The sequence below is a fragment of the Wasmannia auropunctata genome, unplaced genomic scaffold, assembly GCF_000956235.1.
Source record: "Wasmannia auropunctata unplaced genomic scaffold, wasmannia.A_1.0 LD335995.1, whole genome shotgun sequence".
Lineage (NCBI taxonomy): Eukaryota > Metazoa > Arthropoda > Insecta > Hymenoptera > Formicidae > Wasmannia > Wasmannia auropunctata.
In genome coordinates this window covers 147,789-162,188 of record NW_012026895.1, presented here as the reverse complement: position 1 = coordinate 162,188, position 14,400 = coordinate 147,789, and the positions used below count along the sequence as shown (strand labels likewise).

At 40.2% G+C, this 14,400-nt stretch overlaps 3 protein-coding genes across 6 annotated transcripts; 2 read left to right on the top strand and 1 right to left on the bottom strand.

Moving 5' to 3' along the window:
* Nucleotides 1–737: 737 nt before the first annotated feature.
* On the top strand, nucleotides 738–1,996 carry LOC105453757 (dynein light chain 1, axonemal-like). 3 transcript variants are annotated; one of them, XM_011695939.1, is made up of 4 exons: nucleotides 741–1,054; nucleotides 1,129–1,277; nucleotides 1,375–1,767; nucleotides 1,855–1,996. In XM_011695939.1, exons 1-4 carry the CDS (start codon nucleotides 1,052–1,054, stop codon nucleotides 1,871–1,873), a joined length of 564 nt encoding a protein of 187 aa, XP_011694241.1. In that variant the 5' UTR covers nucleotides 741–1,051; the 3' UTR covers nucleotides 1,874–1,996. The 3 variants fall into 3 exon arrangements, with proteins under 3 accessions (XP_011694242.1, XP_011694240.1, XP_011694241.1); XM_011695940.1 differs by having other exon boundaries at nucleotides 738–1,054; nucleotides 1,136–1,277; nucleotides 1,375–1,897; XM_011695938.1 differs by having other exon boundaries at nucleotides 739–1,054; nucleotides 1,375–1,897.
* LOC105453758 (zinc finger protein ZPR1) lies at nucleotides 1,931–4,377 on the bottom strand. The gene is made up of 3 exons (XM_011695942.1): nucleotides 4,199–4,377; nucleotides 2,820–3,492; nucleotides 1,931–2,632 (listed from the first exon to the last, which is right to left on the bottom strand). Exons 1-3 carry the CDS (start codon nucleotides 4,322–4,324, stop codon nucleotides 2,094–2,096), a joined length of 1,338 nt encoding a protein of 445 aa, XP_011694244.1. The 5' UTR covers nucleotides 4,325–4,377; the 3' UTR covers nucleotides 1,931–2,093.
* A 180-nt stretch (nucleotides 4,378–4,557) lies between these two features.
* On the top strand, nucleotides 4,558–13,893 carry LOC105453756. Of its 2 annotated transcripts, XR_974915.1 has the most exons (7): nucleotides 4,558–4,986; nucleotides 5,067–5,802; nucleotides 5,976–6,114; nucleotides 6,226–6,344; nucleotides 9,992–10,086; nucleotides 10,850–12,166; nucleotides 13,827–13,893. XR_974915.1 is itself a non-coding variant. In XM_011695937.1 (6 exons), the coding sequence occupies exons 1-6, from the start codon at nucleotides 4,952–4,954 to the stop codon at nucleotides 12,015–12,017; spliced, it is 2,292 nt and encodes a 763-aa protein (XP_011694239.1). In that variant the 5' UTR covers nucleotides 4,558–4,951; the 3' UTR covers nucleotides 12,018–12,936. The 2 variants fall into 2 exon arrangements, 1 of the variants encoding a protein (XP_011694239.1); XM_011695937.1 differs by lacking the exon at nucleotides 13,827–13,893 and having other exon boundaries at nucleotides 10,850–12,936.
* Nucleotides 13,894–14,400: the final 507 nt, after the last annotated feature.

The following is a 14,400-nucleotide window of genomic DNA, read 5'->3' as shown; positions in this document are numbered from 1 at the left end:
CTGATGGTGCGCAATAAATGTCTATTTGAATACTTTGGTCGAAGACAATAATAATTAATTGCCATAAATTTTCATTTTAAGTTTTCTTTTCTCTCCCAAGTTCCAATCCTGTCAATTTTAATTCTCGTTAAGATTATTAGTAATATAAGATATTCAATATATTTTCAATATATTTTTTTCTTTGCAATTTAATGCAACAATTTTACTACTTTTTTTAATTTTGTCCATTTCGTATTTTGTGCCATGAAAACATTTTCGTAAGATGGACGTCGAGGTAATGAAAATATTCGTGTGCGCGGCAAATTTTGAAAATTAATTGTTTTCAATAGTGAGATATTACATGTCAGTTGTCCAAATAATTTTATTATCCGTTCATTTGCCTTGTATGTACACTCGCTCACTAAAAGGTTGCGACACTTTCTTTTTTATAGGTTTCAAAACGTATTAATATTTTGCAAATGCGGACCACGATTGGTGTTATATTGCTTTTAGACTAAAGATAGTAGATCGTGGTTTGCATTTGCAAAATATTAGTTATCTATAAAGTATATATTACGTATATTAAATATAAATTAGAAACCTATAAAAAAAAGTGTCGCAACCTTTTAGTGAGCGAGTGTACAATCAAAATTTTAGAAATAATTTTTGAATAAAAATATTAAATATATTTGCACGATAATTTCGACGTTAAAAGAAGATTTGTGATAAAATTTACCATATCGATCACTATGCCTGAATGCGCGAAATGTCAACTTTATAATTCGTGAACTTTAATTGCTAATAATAATTTAAAAATTATTCTAATTTGTCATTTTTGTATTAGAATTTTTGTCTTAAGATATTTCAAAGAATTCTTGAAAGGAAATGCAGAGGATCTGAGACACCCTATATATATTATTTATTTCTTCATGTAACTTCTAGGAATTGTGCTATTTGTGTTCGCCGATATGTTCATTGATATCTGCTCTCTTATATATTTACTCACGTTGTTATACCAATTAATCTGAAAAGTTAGGATTATATTGTGCAATTATTGGAGAGATTTAAAATTATGGTAGAGATTTGATAGATTTTAAATAATTGAATAATTACATTTTTCCTTGAAAGATAAAATCTAAAATTGTATAGGCTAAAGCGACAACGTGCAAGGAGGCCATTCAAAGATGGGAAGAAAAAACAGGACTGGTCGCGGGCGAACAGACAGAGATAATTTTATCCTTCCAGTGGCCTCCAATCGAGAGAATGGATAACAATTTGGCAGCGCTAATCAATGTCGAGTACGAGTTTTCCTCTAATGAATTAACGAAATGACGTGACGTATTTATGCAGGTTAAATCGTAGATCGATTAAATTATTTCTTTCAAATATCCCCAGGAAATTATCTTTATCGACAAATGTAATCGAAAAGATCAGTGGTATTAATTCGTTGAAATATCTGAGGATCTTGTCACTGAGCAGAAACAATATCAAAACGTTCTCAGGATTGGAGGCGATTGGGGACCACTTGGAGGAGTTGTGGATATCTTATAACTTGATTGAAAAGATCAAAGGTGTCGGTGCTCTCAAAGCGCTCAAGGTTTTATATATGGGCAACAATCTGGTGAAAGATTGGGCGGAATTCAATCGCCTGCAAGAGATACCTAATCTTCAAGATTTGCTGTTCATTAACAATCCTATATGCGAGAACATGGACGCGGAATCGTGGCGCGCGCAAGTCGTAAGGCGATTGCCTGCGTTGAAGAAGCTCGACGCGATACCGATCGTGTTGTATGCGTTCTCTAATATTCTCTTGTATATGCAACTGCTTTATGTGACTTTAAGTTTAGAGGAAAATTTTTTCTCCCCCTTTTTCAGACAAGCAGGTGAAGACTGAATTATTAAAAGACTTTTAAAAATAGAGATTATCAATTGAAGTGGATTTGTGCGGAAGTAATATAAAATTTTATATTTACAAGATACACGAGTTACTTTCAACAATAAAATTGTTATAAAAACAGTCTAGAGCAGTCGAGTGTAAGCAGTCGAGCTACTCTTATCATATGACATTTGTACCGTAAACGCGCGATATTCATTTCTCTATTTTAGTAGACAACCTAATAATTTTCGACTTTTATATCGTTGAGACCGAGCTCTTCGTTCTGCTCAAAATTCCTATCGTACTTGGTGATCTTTAATCTATCGTCAGATAATCCATCGTCGGTAAGACTTTGCACGTAACTATTTCCGGCCGGATCGTCTAGAATCAAGGTCACTTTTCTTCGACCGTCCAAAACTTCGTTCAACTGTGCGATAAACGCTTCCATCCTGTTCACGGTCTCGGAATCACTACTGTCCCCGGTGAAAGCTGTGGACGAGGACAGCTGTTCCTTCATCGCTGCCACAATCCCTTCGACGGTCGTGAATCGACCGCCCAAAATGTTCGGGCCGACTTCCAACTCGAGCTCGGGTATCTCCATGTCGCAGGTTTCGGATTTCAGTAGATCGCGGCTGAAGTCGTCTCTACCTGTTATCGTCACTTCGATCCTGACACCTTGAGGCTCGATCCCACCGCCGCTCTTCACCTCGTTAGTTCGGTGACCGCAGGACTCGCATAGCGTGGCCATTATAACAACTTCTTTGAAGTGCGGTATATCTTAACGTTAAGAATATTAAGGACAAATTTCATGTTTTCAAAATTGAACAGTTCCAACTGGCTAACAAGTCGATAAAATATTTTCTGAACAGTGCAACACACTGAGATTTACCCCTTAATCTTATATCCTAATAATATTCCTAATATTTAAGTACAAATTTATGATCTGATTATAATTAAAGGATACTCGTCAGTTTCATATTTGTTTCGCAAGGGCTGTTGCAGTCTGGACAATTGGTGGGAAAGGACAGCACTTCACCCTCGATCTGTTCCAGAGGATACTCCCCTTCCTGTATGGGTTTAAGCAAGACATCCTCATTGTCGGCGTAAATTCCCAATACGCGATCCTGCTCTTTCGTTCTTTTGAAATACGTCACGGTGCACTGGCTGTCTTTGAGCGGCGCTTTCGGATTCTCCACATGACTGTTTCCCGAAGTATCTTGAAAGACAACGGTAAACGGCTCGTCCAGCGTCTTCAGCGCGCGTAATTTGCCAATAAACAGATCTATCTCGACCGCGGTGTCCGGAAATTCCTCCCGACGCCTGGGCTGATCCTGCTCCAACGCGCCGATGCTCCGGTCGATTATCCCCTCCACAGTCGTGACCTCGCCCTTCTGCGACTGGGCGGGTATCTCGAAATCCAAGTGTGGCACGTGAATGCTGGTGTAATCGGACTTCACCACTTGGCGATTCAGATCCTGCGACGTGGCCACTCGCAGCGTTATTCTGATCCCCTTCTCCGCTATCCTCCCGCCGCTCTGTATCTCGTTGTTCCGACAGCCGCAGTGCTCGCACTCGAAGGACATGAGCACCACATCCTTGTAGTACGGGATTTTCGTCAACAGCAGCCGGGTGATCCCCTTGCCAGGAAAAATAAAAATAGCGTGGTCATTCAGGGAATATGCATTCTAACGTGAAAAGTTTTCTCATTCTTAAAAACTATTTGTTTCGTATCTGTATTTTGAGATAATCTCGCTGTCTGTCACAGGGTTGTGCCATAAATTTCAAGATTACGTCTACACAGATTATTTATGTGAAATCTACGTGATGTTTATATGGTCTTTTTGCTACGTAGACAATCTAGACTTGTAAACTATTGTAAATTGTATCACTAATATGTACAATATAAAAGAATTAAGCTATAAAGCAGTCTCTACCCATAGTAGAAACGTCCAAAATGTGTCAAGGAACAGGCTAGAGATACCACGCATCTTTAGGATATTCTTCATGTATTTTGAACATTAATTTAACTACGAGATTAAGATTAAGAATGCAATCGGAGAATTTTTCTTATTCAAATGGTAATTTCTTTTTTACATAAATTATACGTATTTATTAAATAAATAAATATATGGTCTACTGACTGTCTACATAGATGACACTTTTACAATAGTCTACGTTGTCTACACGTAAACGTAGAGTATTATATAATATTTTACGCGTAGATGCACAACTCAGAGATACAAACAGCAAGACCGTGGGATGTTTTGAAAACATCAAAGGATCAAGAGGGATCAAAGGATCGGCTAGGTTCAGGATCAACGCGGGGGGGGGGAGTTCGCTTACGTTCTTGCCGCACTCCACGCACAGGCTCTCGATCTCCGTGATCTCCGGCTCCAGGTCGTTGGCGGACAGCTCGCAAAAGATCGGCTTGTTTCTCTCATTTTCCGTCCGTTTTCCAGCGGCTGCCATTTCTCTTTGAGGTTACGTCGCCGCACACACACACACACACAAATTGTCGCACGTGCATGTATCGATGGTCGCGCCGCGCGCGGAAATCAGCTGTCGGTCGCGTCGAGTTATCGACCAGGGATAAATCCCGAGAGTGTTTCGAGAGTGTTGTTATCGATTCGCGGTCACGCATGCGACCTTATATATAAATCATTTTTCTCGCGTGTGAAATCGTCACCTGTGTGTCACCACCGCGGGTGTGTATGTAACGTGACATGCGTGTGAAGACGCGGCCAGACGATCTCATTTCGTTTCGACAAAACGTCGGTTCCCCTGCAGCTCGTCTTCTCGGCCCTCGTCGCGTTACCGCCGCGACGACGAGCGTCGATAAGAGCTGTACGGGGTCAAAATCATCTTGCGCGCGACACGGTCGGGCGCGCCGCGAGTCGTCGAAGGTGGGTAGTGCCGAGGGTGTCGTGTGGGTGTACGATCTGTCATATCGCGCTGGAGGAGGCAGCTCGGGGAGCATCTCGCGACGACGGCGTGCCGTTACGGCCGAGAACTGGATCGCCAGGTCGACTACTCCCCGCCTAACGTCCCCGTTCCGCGGATGTCGCGCGCGCTTGTGCGAGGAGCCAGGACCTCTTGATGCGGATCGAGTCACCCGCCGGGATGGAGCAGAGGTGAGTCTCGCTCACGTTCCACTCTCCCTCCGTCGAGGGGGTTATGTTCGTTTGATGTAAACAAGACGACTGACGCGCAGGTTGTCGAATCCGCCGAGACCGCCGCGTCAGACGCCGCCGAGCCACTCGAGGAGGAGCAAGAGACGATCCGGCAGCCGCAGGAGCAACCTGCTGGACACGATACAGGACACGTGGTCGCCGAGCGCTTCGCAGAACAGCCAGGACGGCGGCCTGGTGGCTGGTATGGAGTATCCCCCCCCGCGGCAGATGCTCTGGCAGCCGACGGACGTGGCGCAGAGCGTGCCGGGCAACGGGCAACGCCTGTTCACCGCGATGTCGGACCCGAGCGTATGCGGCTACTCGCCGATGCCGATGACGTACGCCATGCAGCCGGTCTCGCTGCCGGCGATGTACAGAATGTACCAGCCGATGCCGGTGCCAAACGTCAGAACCGTCCACAGTAGGCAGAGGCATCACTGTAACAAGCATCTGGCGAACGTTCGTCAGCAGCACGGCGCCGACAGCGGTGTCGTTAACGGTTACGGGAATCCGCAGGAGAACGGAGTGCTGGAGTCCGCCGTACATGTCGCCCTTCAGAACGGCGATTTCGCCAGCCTACCGCCCACCGCGAACAAAGACAGCGGTGTCAATGGCGACGAGCTCAACTCGGAGCACAGAAGATACTCCGATCCCGGGCTGGGACCCGCCGGGAACTCGGCTCACTCGGACAGCGACGATTCCGACAGTGTCGGGAGTGGGAGCTCCATAACGACAATTAGCCGTAGCAATAAGCTTGTCCTGTCGCTTATCGAGCAGGTTTGTACTTGTCCAACTTCTATTTACTTTTGGAAGTACACGTTGGATTAAACATCTTCTATTATTGGCGACATGGATTTATTTGTAGCGACCTTCCTGGACCTCCTTGAAATGCAAAAATGTATTTCGTTGTTTACATTTATTGTACATCTCTCTCAAATATTATGTTGCAGATGACGGAGTTAAAAAAATGTAACGGCCAACTGTTTAAAGAACTTAGTGAAACCAAGTCGAATTTGGAGACTGTAAAATCAAAATTGGCGCAGAGTAAGCACAGTACTCCTGCGGATTACCAACCTGGAATGTTATCAGGTAGAGAATAATTGTAAAATTTTGTTACTAATTTCACACATTGTTATGGAACTTATTATATGGGATCATTACATCACTTTGATATCTATATTATTGTATTATTTGTTTCAGAACTTATACGTGAAATTAGAGAAGCCAACAGGAGTTGTGAAGAAGGTTTAGTTTTAAAAATCAAATCTATGTTGGAAGAAAGATGTAATCAACAAGCAAAAGAAATCGACGAGTTAAAGGTATGTATATATTAATTTATTCTTCATATTAATATAATATTCTTCATGTATATTTCATATAATTTAGAGTAATTATTTTTTTCAAAATACGACAACATGTTTAATTGCGATATAATTTCATACTAAAATTATTTTCTCAAATTTTATAACATATTTTTTTATCTTTGAATATATAATTTTGGATGAAAATAAAGAATAATTAAGAAATAATTAAGAAATAATGTTTTAGTTGAATTATATTTAATAACTACATGCATTTATTAAATAATTATTTTATTTCGAATAAAAATCATTTTTAAAAAACTTTATAGATTGAAAATAAAATTAACACTTATAGAACTACTGAGAATTAGCGCAGTAATTAGAGTACAATTAACAATATATAAAGTACAATAAATTCTTCACAAATGAATGTTTTAACTTACTTTGGAATCGTCAGCGATTGTATAATTACGATTGTATAATTACAATTTCCTACATCTGCAAAACTACTTTTTCGAATTAACCAGTCCAAAGTGGAATCTGAGATTAACGGGCTGATGGACTAATTAATACCGAGCAGGCCAAGTATTGCACTTAAAGAGGTAAGGAACGCGATACGAAATTAGTGCAGGACTAATACATTTCCGGTCGATTAATACGATCCGCAATATATTCAATACGTTTAAAGTAGTACAGTAAAGGTCCAAAGTTAAAAGAGCTGTCAGTAGTTAGAGGTCTGATATTAATTAGTCTATCAGCTTATTGATCTATGATTCCACTTTAGATCTGTTAATTCAAAAGTGGCTCAGCTTTTGCAGATATAAGAATGTCAAAAATTATAATTATACTATGTTGGAGGTGAATCCAAAGTGTTGAAACGTTTGTTTATTTTGTACATTGTTAATTGCACTCTAATTATTGCGCTAATTCTCAGTAGTCTTATGTTAATTGATTTTATTTTATTTTGAATCAATCATATATACAAAAATGTTAAAAAATTAATAATCTTTTATAAATAAAATAATAAGTATATAGGATAGTCCATATACTTATATTAATAACATTTTGAGATTATTTTATGCAATATTAAATATTATTTTTCTTTTTAATCTGGAGCAAATCTTATTATGTTAGTCTGGTCTTTTTATTTAGTACACATTGACAACCTTCGACAGACCATAAATTAGTGAAAGAAAAACTTTTGAAAAATTAAAATTAAAGAAATACGTATATGTGTGTTATAAAGCTCGTACATAAAAGAATATGGGAATAGAAAATAAAAGCAGTGGACCCCTTTTTTTCTCGTGCCACTCGTGTCGTTATGCGATTGGGATACGGTAATATGACTCCGTTCAATATTTTCGGCATGCGCTCTTCCGGGTCACGATCATGGACATAGTGTTTGCACAGACATTCCTACGTTCTGTTTGATTAGGACGGCCAGGTGATCGTGGTACCTATCGGTCTTTTTTGTCCAACTTTCTCTCTTTCTCTCGGTTATCGTACATATGCGAAATCTGTACAATTGATTTTACTTCCGCTCGTTTGTGTATTCCTACTTACTTGCTTATCCCGTTAATAATTTTCTCAATAAGTAAACTGTCCGCTGCCAGCAAATTGGCAGCATATTCAATTAGAAATTACTAACAAAATATCAATTGCATCCGTTTTAAATTCATATTTTGCCGACAGGAGCTACTGATATAATCTGATTAGCAGAATAGTTGCAAAAATTGACCAGAATCTATCGAATGCAGATTCTTTTCTGTTTTTACGATCAATCTGCGTCAAACCGTGTAGTATGTCAAGGGCTATTAAATTTCTGCCATCATTCTGCTAACATTATATATGACATATCTTGTATCAAATCTTTTTGCCGACAAAATTTAGTAGACATTTTGCGGATTCTGTTCTTGACAGATTTTCGTGGCTGTATTTATTTAAGTTAATCTTACATTTATTGATTATTTTTATGATTGCATTTTTTCTATATTTTTTTTCAATTGAAAAAAGCACAATAGGCATAAAGTTATTAAATGCATTTTTTTTATTACGATGCTGTATAGATTAAATACTTTTGATGGTAGAAAAAAATTATAAAAACGTGAACGCAATCATATATTATGAATTATGTAGAAAAATCGATTTTTCTCCGTGCATAGGCTATTTAGATGATACGTAATTGTGATACACATTAGAGTATTGTATACATTGGTATAAACACGCAAATGCGTCATTATTACTACATTCGCGTATGCGTATCGATTTAACAACATAGAAGGAAAGATGTTGCATTATCTAATACAAATTGTATTTCTCTGTTGTAACCTCACTCGTAATCGCATTGTAAAGCGTAATCTTTTATTACACATTGCGCATTGCGATAAATATATAAAATTAAATATATAAAAATATATACAATACTTGAGCTTTATATATACGAGTATACAATCATTTGAATCGAAGAAAAAAAAAGTACATTAAATATTAAAGAGGTCACAAGGTTTTTCGAAAAAATTTGACTTCGCTTTCTTGGGAAACGCATCAGCCGATTAGGGCTTGCTGCACGCGTGACTTGACTCCGTGAACGAATGGGGACGAGAGGAGATGAGGGAGAAGGTCGAGCCGTATAGAGAGACGGCTGATAAAGTCGGCCGATACCGGAGAACGCAATGTAGACATAATACGAAATATCCGTGACGCGCTAAAAGTGATTAGGTTTCACATAAGGGCATCCGCAGCGGGCAGAGTGTTGCAGAGGCGAGAGAGAACACAGGGCTGGGACCGAAGGGACGGGAAAGGAAGGCGAAGAAGGGAGGGGGGGCGAGAGGACTGAGAAGGGTGGAGGACGGAGCGCACTTAGTGGCTGTCAGGGGCCTCTCCCTTGGCCTCTTTTTCCTCTTTGCCGTTCTTCTCAGGTTTCAACCATCCATTAGCCTCATCAGTCGAAGCGATGGCCGCCACCGCCATGTCGCTTGCATATTGGCAATCTCGTAATTGAACCTCCGGGACCCTCCATCTCCACGTCCATGTAAATTTTGCTGCACGTGAGAGCCGATCAAGGTTGCCAGCTCCTTTCCCTCCCCCCCCTTTTTTTATACACTTTTCCCAGCGTGTTACGTTTACCTTTAAACATCGAGATAAAGTGATTAAAACAGATAACAAAAAAAAGAATTCAATTACGTTCGATAGCTTGTTAGGTTAATTTTACGTAAATAAAAGCAGTTTAGAAATAGTTTAAAAAGGGTTGAAATAATTCTACCGACAATAATTCATTTCAGTTTCATCTATAACAAGTTCATGCATTTTTTACAAAACAAGTATTTATACTTGTCATCGTGAATTTTTTACGTAAACGCAATGAAAAATTGCCATTCAAGTGGCAACGAAGTTGTGATAAAACGAAGAAATATCATAAAAAACGAACGGACTGACAATAAGATTTTATTTGCCTTGTTAAAAAATTTCTCCTGAATATATTATATGCGAACTGGTTGACTCAATAGATCTATGAGTGTGAATATTATTTTGTAATTTTTTAAAAGACTTTTTTGCTTAGACTGATTCTTTCAGTGATGACAGTTTCCTTTCTACTTAATATCATAGTTTATTAGCTTTTATCTTACTTGACTATACGCCACGTTTCTATATTCTTTTTGTTACAGAATCAATTGGCGAAGCTTATGAAAGAGAAAGAAGAAAGTGACCAGCGTGTCGCGAAACTGGAGGAGGAAGTGACGACGTTGAAGCTGAGCGCAACGTAAGTAAGCTTTTTAGCATTTGTAAATATTTAAAAGCTTGCTTTAGGTTCTAGTATTTGTTTTGTATCCAACACCGCTCGGACGGTGTATAATTTAAAAGGCGCGGTAAAATACGATAGAGCATTCCAGCGTATATCTGATAAAGCTTGTCGGAAAACTGATTCTAATTATACATTATTTCTCCGGCGTGTTTATCATAGCTGTTTGTTCCTATTTTTAGCTCTATTTTCCACTCATAATTCCTACTGATAGCGGCACAGGCATAATTTTTCCTCACACATTTCTTTGTGACAAATTTGGCGAACAATTATTGTCCAATAAGCCGTGTGCAATACGCGGCTGTCGGATGTCGTCTGTCGTTTCGTTTATGATTATAAACGTTGCTTAAAATCGAACTGCACGATGTCATCTGGAATCCAATAGCTTCAGACCCATTCAACGCTTTCTACGGTAAAGTCACGTGGCTAAAATAGAAGTGAAAGGTCTGTCACAAATGATGAAACATTTGAATCAGCACTTTTTGGATGAACTGTTCAAATATTTCGTATCATTGTTCACAACAATCTTTTCTCGTTCTATATTCTAACTGTATGTTCACTTCGCTTCATTTCTTGATGAACGCGATCCTCGAAGTTACTTTGCAATACTCACAACTCCAATTAAATCGATTCACTGTTCCCCGCAATCAACGTCAAAGCTCGCTTCTGATTAAAAAAAAAAAGAAAGAAAAACGGAAAGAAAAATCAATTCTATTCGCACTAGCAATGAAGGCCGCGAGATCGCAGTCTTCGAGGAGGAGAATCTGGCGCTGCGACGGGAGCTCCAGGAGGCGCGGGCGTCCAGGACCCTGGCCGAGAACCACGCAGCAAAGTGCGTAAACTTTGCGGTATCCAGATCTGTCACGCCTGTAACTTTCGATACGCCCTGTATAACCAGCACCCCCGTGCGTACCGCTCTTACCGATACTCGCTTCCTGCTTTCCGCCATCCCATCCGCATCGCACACATTCTCCACCTCTTCCGTTCTACGTCCCCGTTCTGCGGAGGTGGCGGCGGCTCTTCAGCTCGTCCCCGAGAAGGCGAATCAATGTCAGAGTTTTGCGGCTGAATCCGTGTCCCCGCGCGAGGGCTCTCCGACGAAGGAGAACGACGCATGGTCGGAAACGTCTTTGTCCTGTCAAACCGTCGTAACTTGTACGAATGACGGCGCCGCGAACGCGGTTGGAATCGGATCTTTGAACAAAATGGAAACTATTTGCGAAATTCTGTCCGTGTTAGAACTGGACAATTACTTTGTGCCGTTCGGTCAGAAAGCGCGCGACGTCGACACCGCGAGAAACGACGGGAGAGTAAAGCCGCCGACGATGACTGAGGAGGAAAAAAAGCGCCTATTGACTGCTAGCTCAGAGGAACTTACTGAGCTATTCGCAATGTACGAAGCGAAAGTGTCGTCGATAACGGGAAAGGACGGAGCGAAAGATCTTGGTTGCTTTCAAGTCCTTGAAGAACAGAAGGATCTGCCGGATAAATTGAGCAAAACGGAGCAGTCGGTCAATCGCTCGGACAGTCACAGTTTCTGGCAAAGAATGTTTCATACTCAGCGAGGCAGCTTTAAGAAACCGCGGCGAAAGAAGGGCAATTTGCGGAGATTGTTCAGCGAGGGCGACAAGGATCTGCGCCAGGACACCAAGATCCCGACCGACACGGCCCCGCCGTGCTCCTCCGAGAGCAATTGCGACACCGCGAACGAGGACGAGGAGGATTGCTTTCCCAATGACGAACGCACGAGTCGAGCCATCACCGACGTGCCGGACGTCGTTGTGATCGGTGGTGGCTCCATCGTCCCGAAAGACCTCTGCTCGACGAGAACCCTGACTTCCAGAATCCAAACAGCACCTTCACGTGCCACCTACACCACCGCCTATATCTAGGTTGCGCGCGTACGCGCGGGGCCCCAAGCAAAAAAGACAAAAAGAAAGCCATACACCACGCATACTCGTCGCCAATATCCGTCGCGAAAAGGGGGCTTCAAGGGGCTTTTTACTAGAGGCTACTACTATGTACATATCGAATATAGCACGTAGGTCTTATTATTCACTCGTCATGCATGCTTTTTCGTACACGCTCGTCGTATACTCATGCCCCCGGCACTTTGGGGGAATTACGTCATTCCTGGTATCCGAAGGAGATTCGTAATTTTGAACGTGCACACGTGTACATTAGCTGAAAGTATTGCTGTAAGTTATCTTTAGAGAAAGAAAGTTAGCTTTTTTTAATTTCAGAAATTTCGTTTATGATGAATTTTATGTGTATAACCGACTCTGATATCGACTTCTCCCTTTACAGTGACTATAACTTGCTAGCAATATTAATTAAACTGTAGAACAATATATAGTAAACTATTGTGGATACCGGAATAACGTAATTCTGCGCGACATTTCGCAGCACTGTTTCCATAGCGTTGCATCCTTAAAAGGAAATTGGAGAGAGACGACTTTCTGCTAATCAGAAATAGAAATTTTCAATCATTTGTGATCATATAACTGTATTTTTCCATATTTTTTTACATAAGCAAGGTGGCTTTGTATCGGTGGTGTAAGGAATCATTCTTTTTTCATGGAACGGAAGGTAAAGGATACTGATTAGCATTAACAACCAAAGGGCTTTGCATAGATCGACGTAGCAATTACTCCAGTTGCTATTTAAGTATGCACCTTAAGACATTGTCATTATTCGCTATACACATGCTTACAGAAATTTTAATACATTGTTAACTCGTGAATATCTGCTTCTCTATCTAATGTAGGGATAATCGTAAATATACATCAAATGTATGTAAAAAAAAAAAAACACAAATATACATAATAAATACATTTTTTCATAAATTTTTACATTTTTGCAATATATATATGTTAATTAAATGTTCGTTTATTTGTCAGCATGGCATCAGCTTTATCAGCATGCTTTTATCTATATTATATCTTCTCTACATGTACCATATGTTACATATATATTTTTTATACACCTGTTATTGTACCTGCATTGTTGTATACATTATGTTTTGTTAGTCACATTATATATTCCTATCCTCTTAAGCGCCATAAAAAAATTTGATGAAATAATTGCTGTTGCCATATTTTCCGCATGATTTATGAATGCAATTTTTATGAAAGTTATCCACTGATTTGTATATATACAACTCTATAATTTTCTATAATTTAAAGTAAATATAAAAATTTAATCTAAATAGATGTTATCACCGAGAGGCATGCTTTTTTCTTATTTATTTTTTAGATTCGATTTATTCAAACATATTTTAATTTTAACATCAAACAGTAATAATGATAATTTAGATTAAATTTTCACTGAATTGTTACTACATTTTTTCTTTTCAAAATTATTTTTTTCCCATAAATACTCTGTGGTGAATGCGATCCTGCTCTTGCATGAATCCTTCTGCTCCGAAGATCCGTCAATTTTTTTTCCTCTCTCCCGGAGAGATCTCCTAGCGCACGCTTCTGGATGGCAAGCACCGAATCGCACCGTTTTCTTCTGTTTTCTAGCCGGCAGCATGGCTTTCCGCTGAAACTTTCGCTTTACTCTCTGCTAAAGAATTTGTTGGGCAAGTCTTTGGATGCATTAGCAAATGTTTGGATGCATTAGTGGTGGAGAAAAAAAAACCGGCACGTTCCCAAGTCAGCACGAACGAATGTAACGTGACACGAAACGTAATTTATCAGACTCGAGAAGCTGGTGGAGATACTGCGTAAAAAGGTGAACGGTGCCACGGCCACGGAAACCGTAAGCAGGATTCGCGACGTCCTGGCTTCTGGCGCGTGTCCCGTTCCTCCCGAGGACCAGGTCGAGGAACCAACGAATCAGGTGCCGTTATCATCGTCGGATGACGAGGCGGAGGATGACGGCGGCAACGACGATGATGACGAAAGACCGGACACGTCCAGAAGTGACAAGAACTCGTCGATCGCGAGCGAATCCAAGATCACTCTCGTGATAGACGGTAGCGTAAACTTATCCGGACCGGTGACCGATCTTTGAGTATGTGTACATGCCGAAAGCGCGATTGTTGCCTTATAGATACTATGGATGAAAGCATTTAACATATAAGCATGAAAATAATCATCATGAAATTTCTGACGATTGTGTATAGAATCGCCGGCTACTAAACTGATCGATAAACGTAAGCGTTTATTTCAAAATGTTTCCCGAAGTGTTTTTTCTTTTGTAAAAAAAAATCGCCGCGATGATTTTATACAAGTAGCTCGAGCATGATTTTTATAAAATCATCACGTTAAT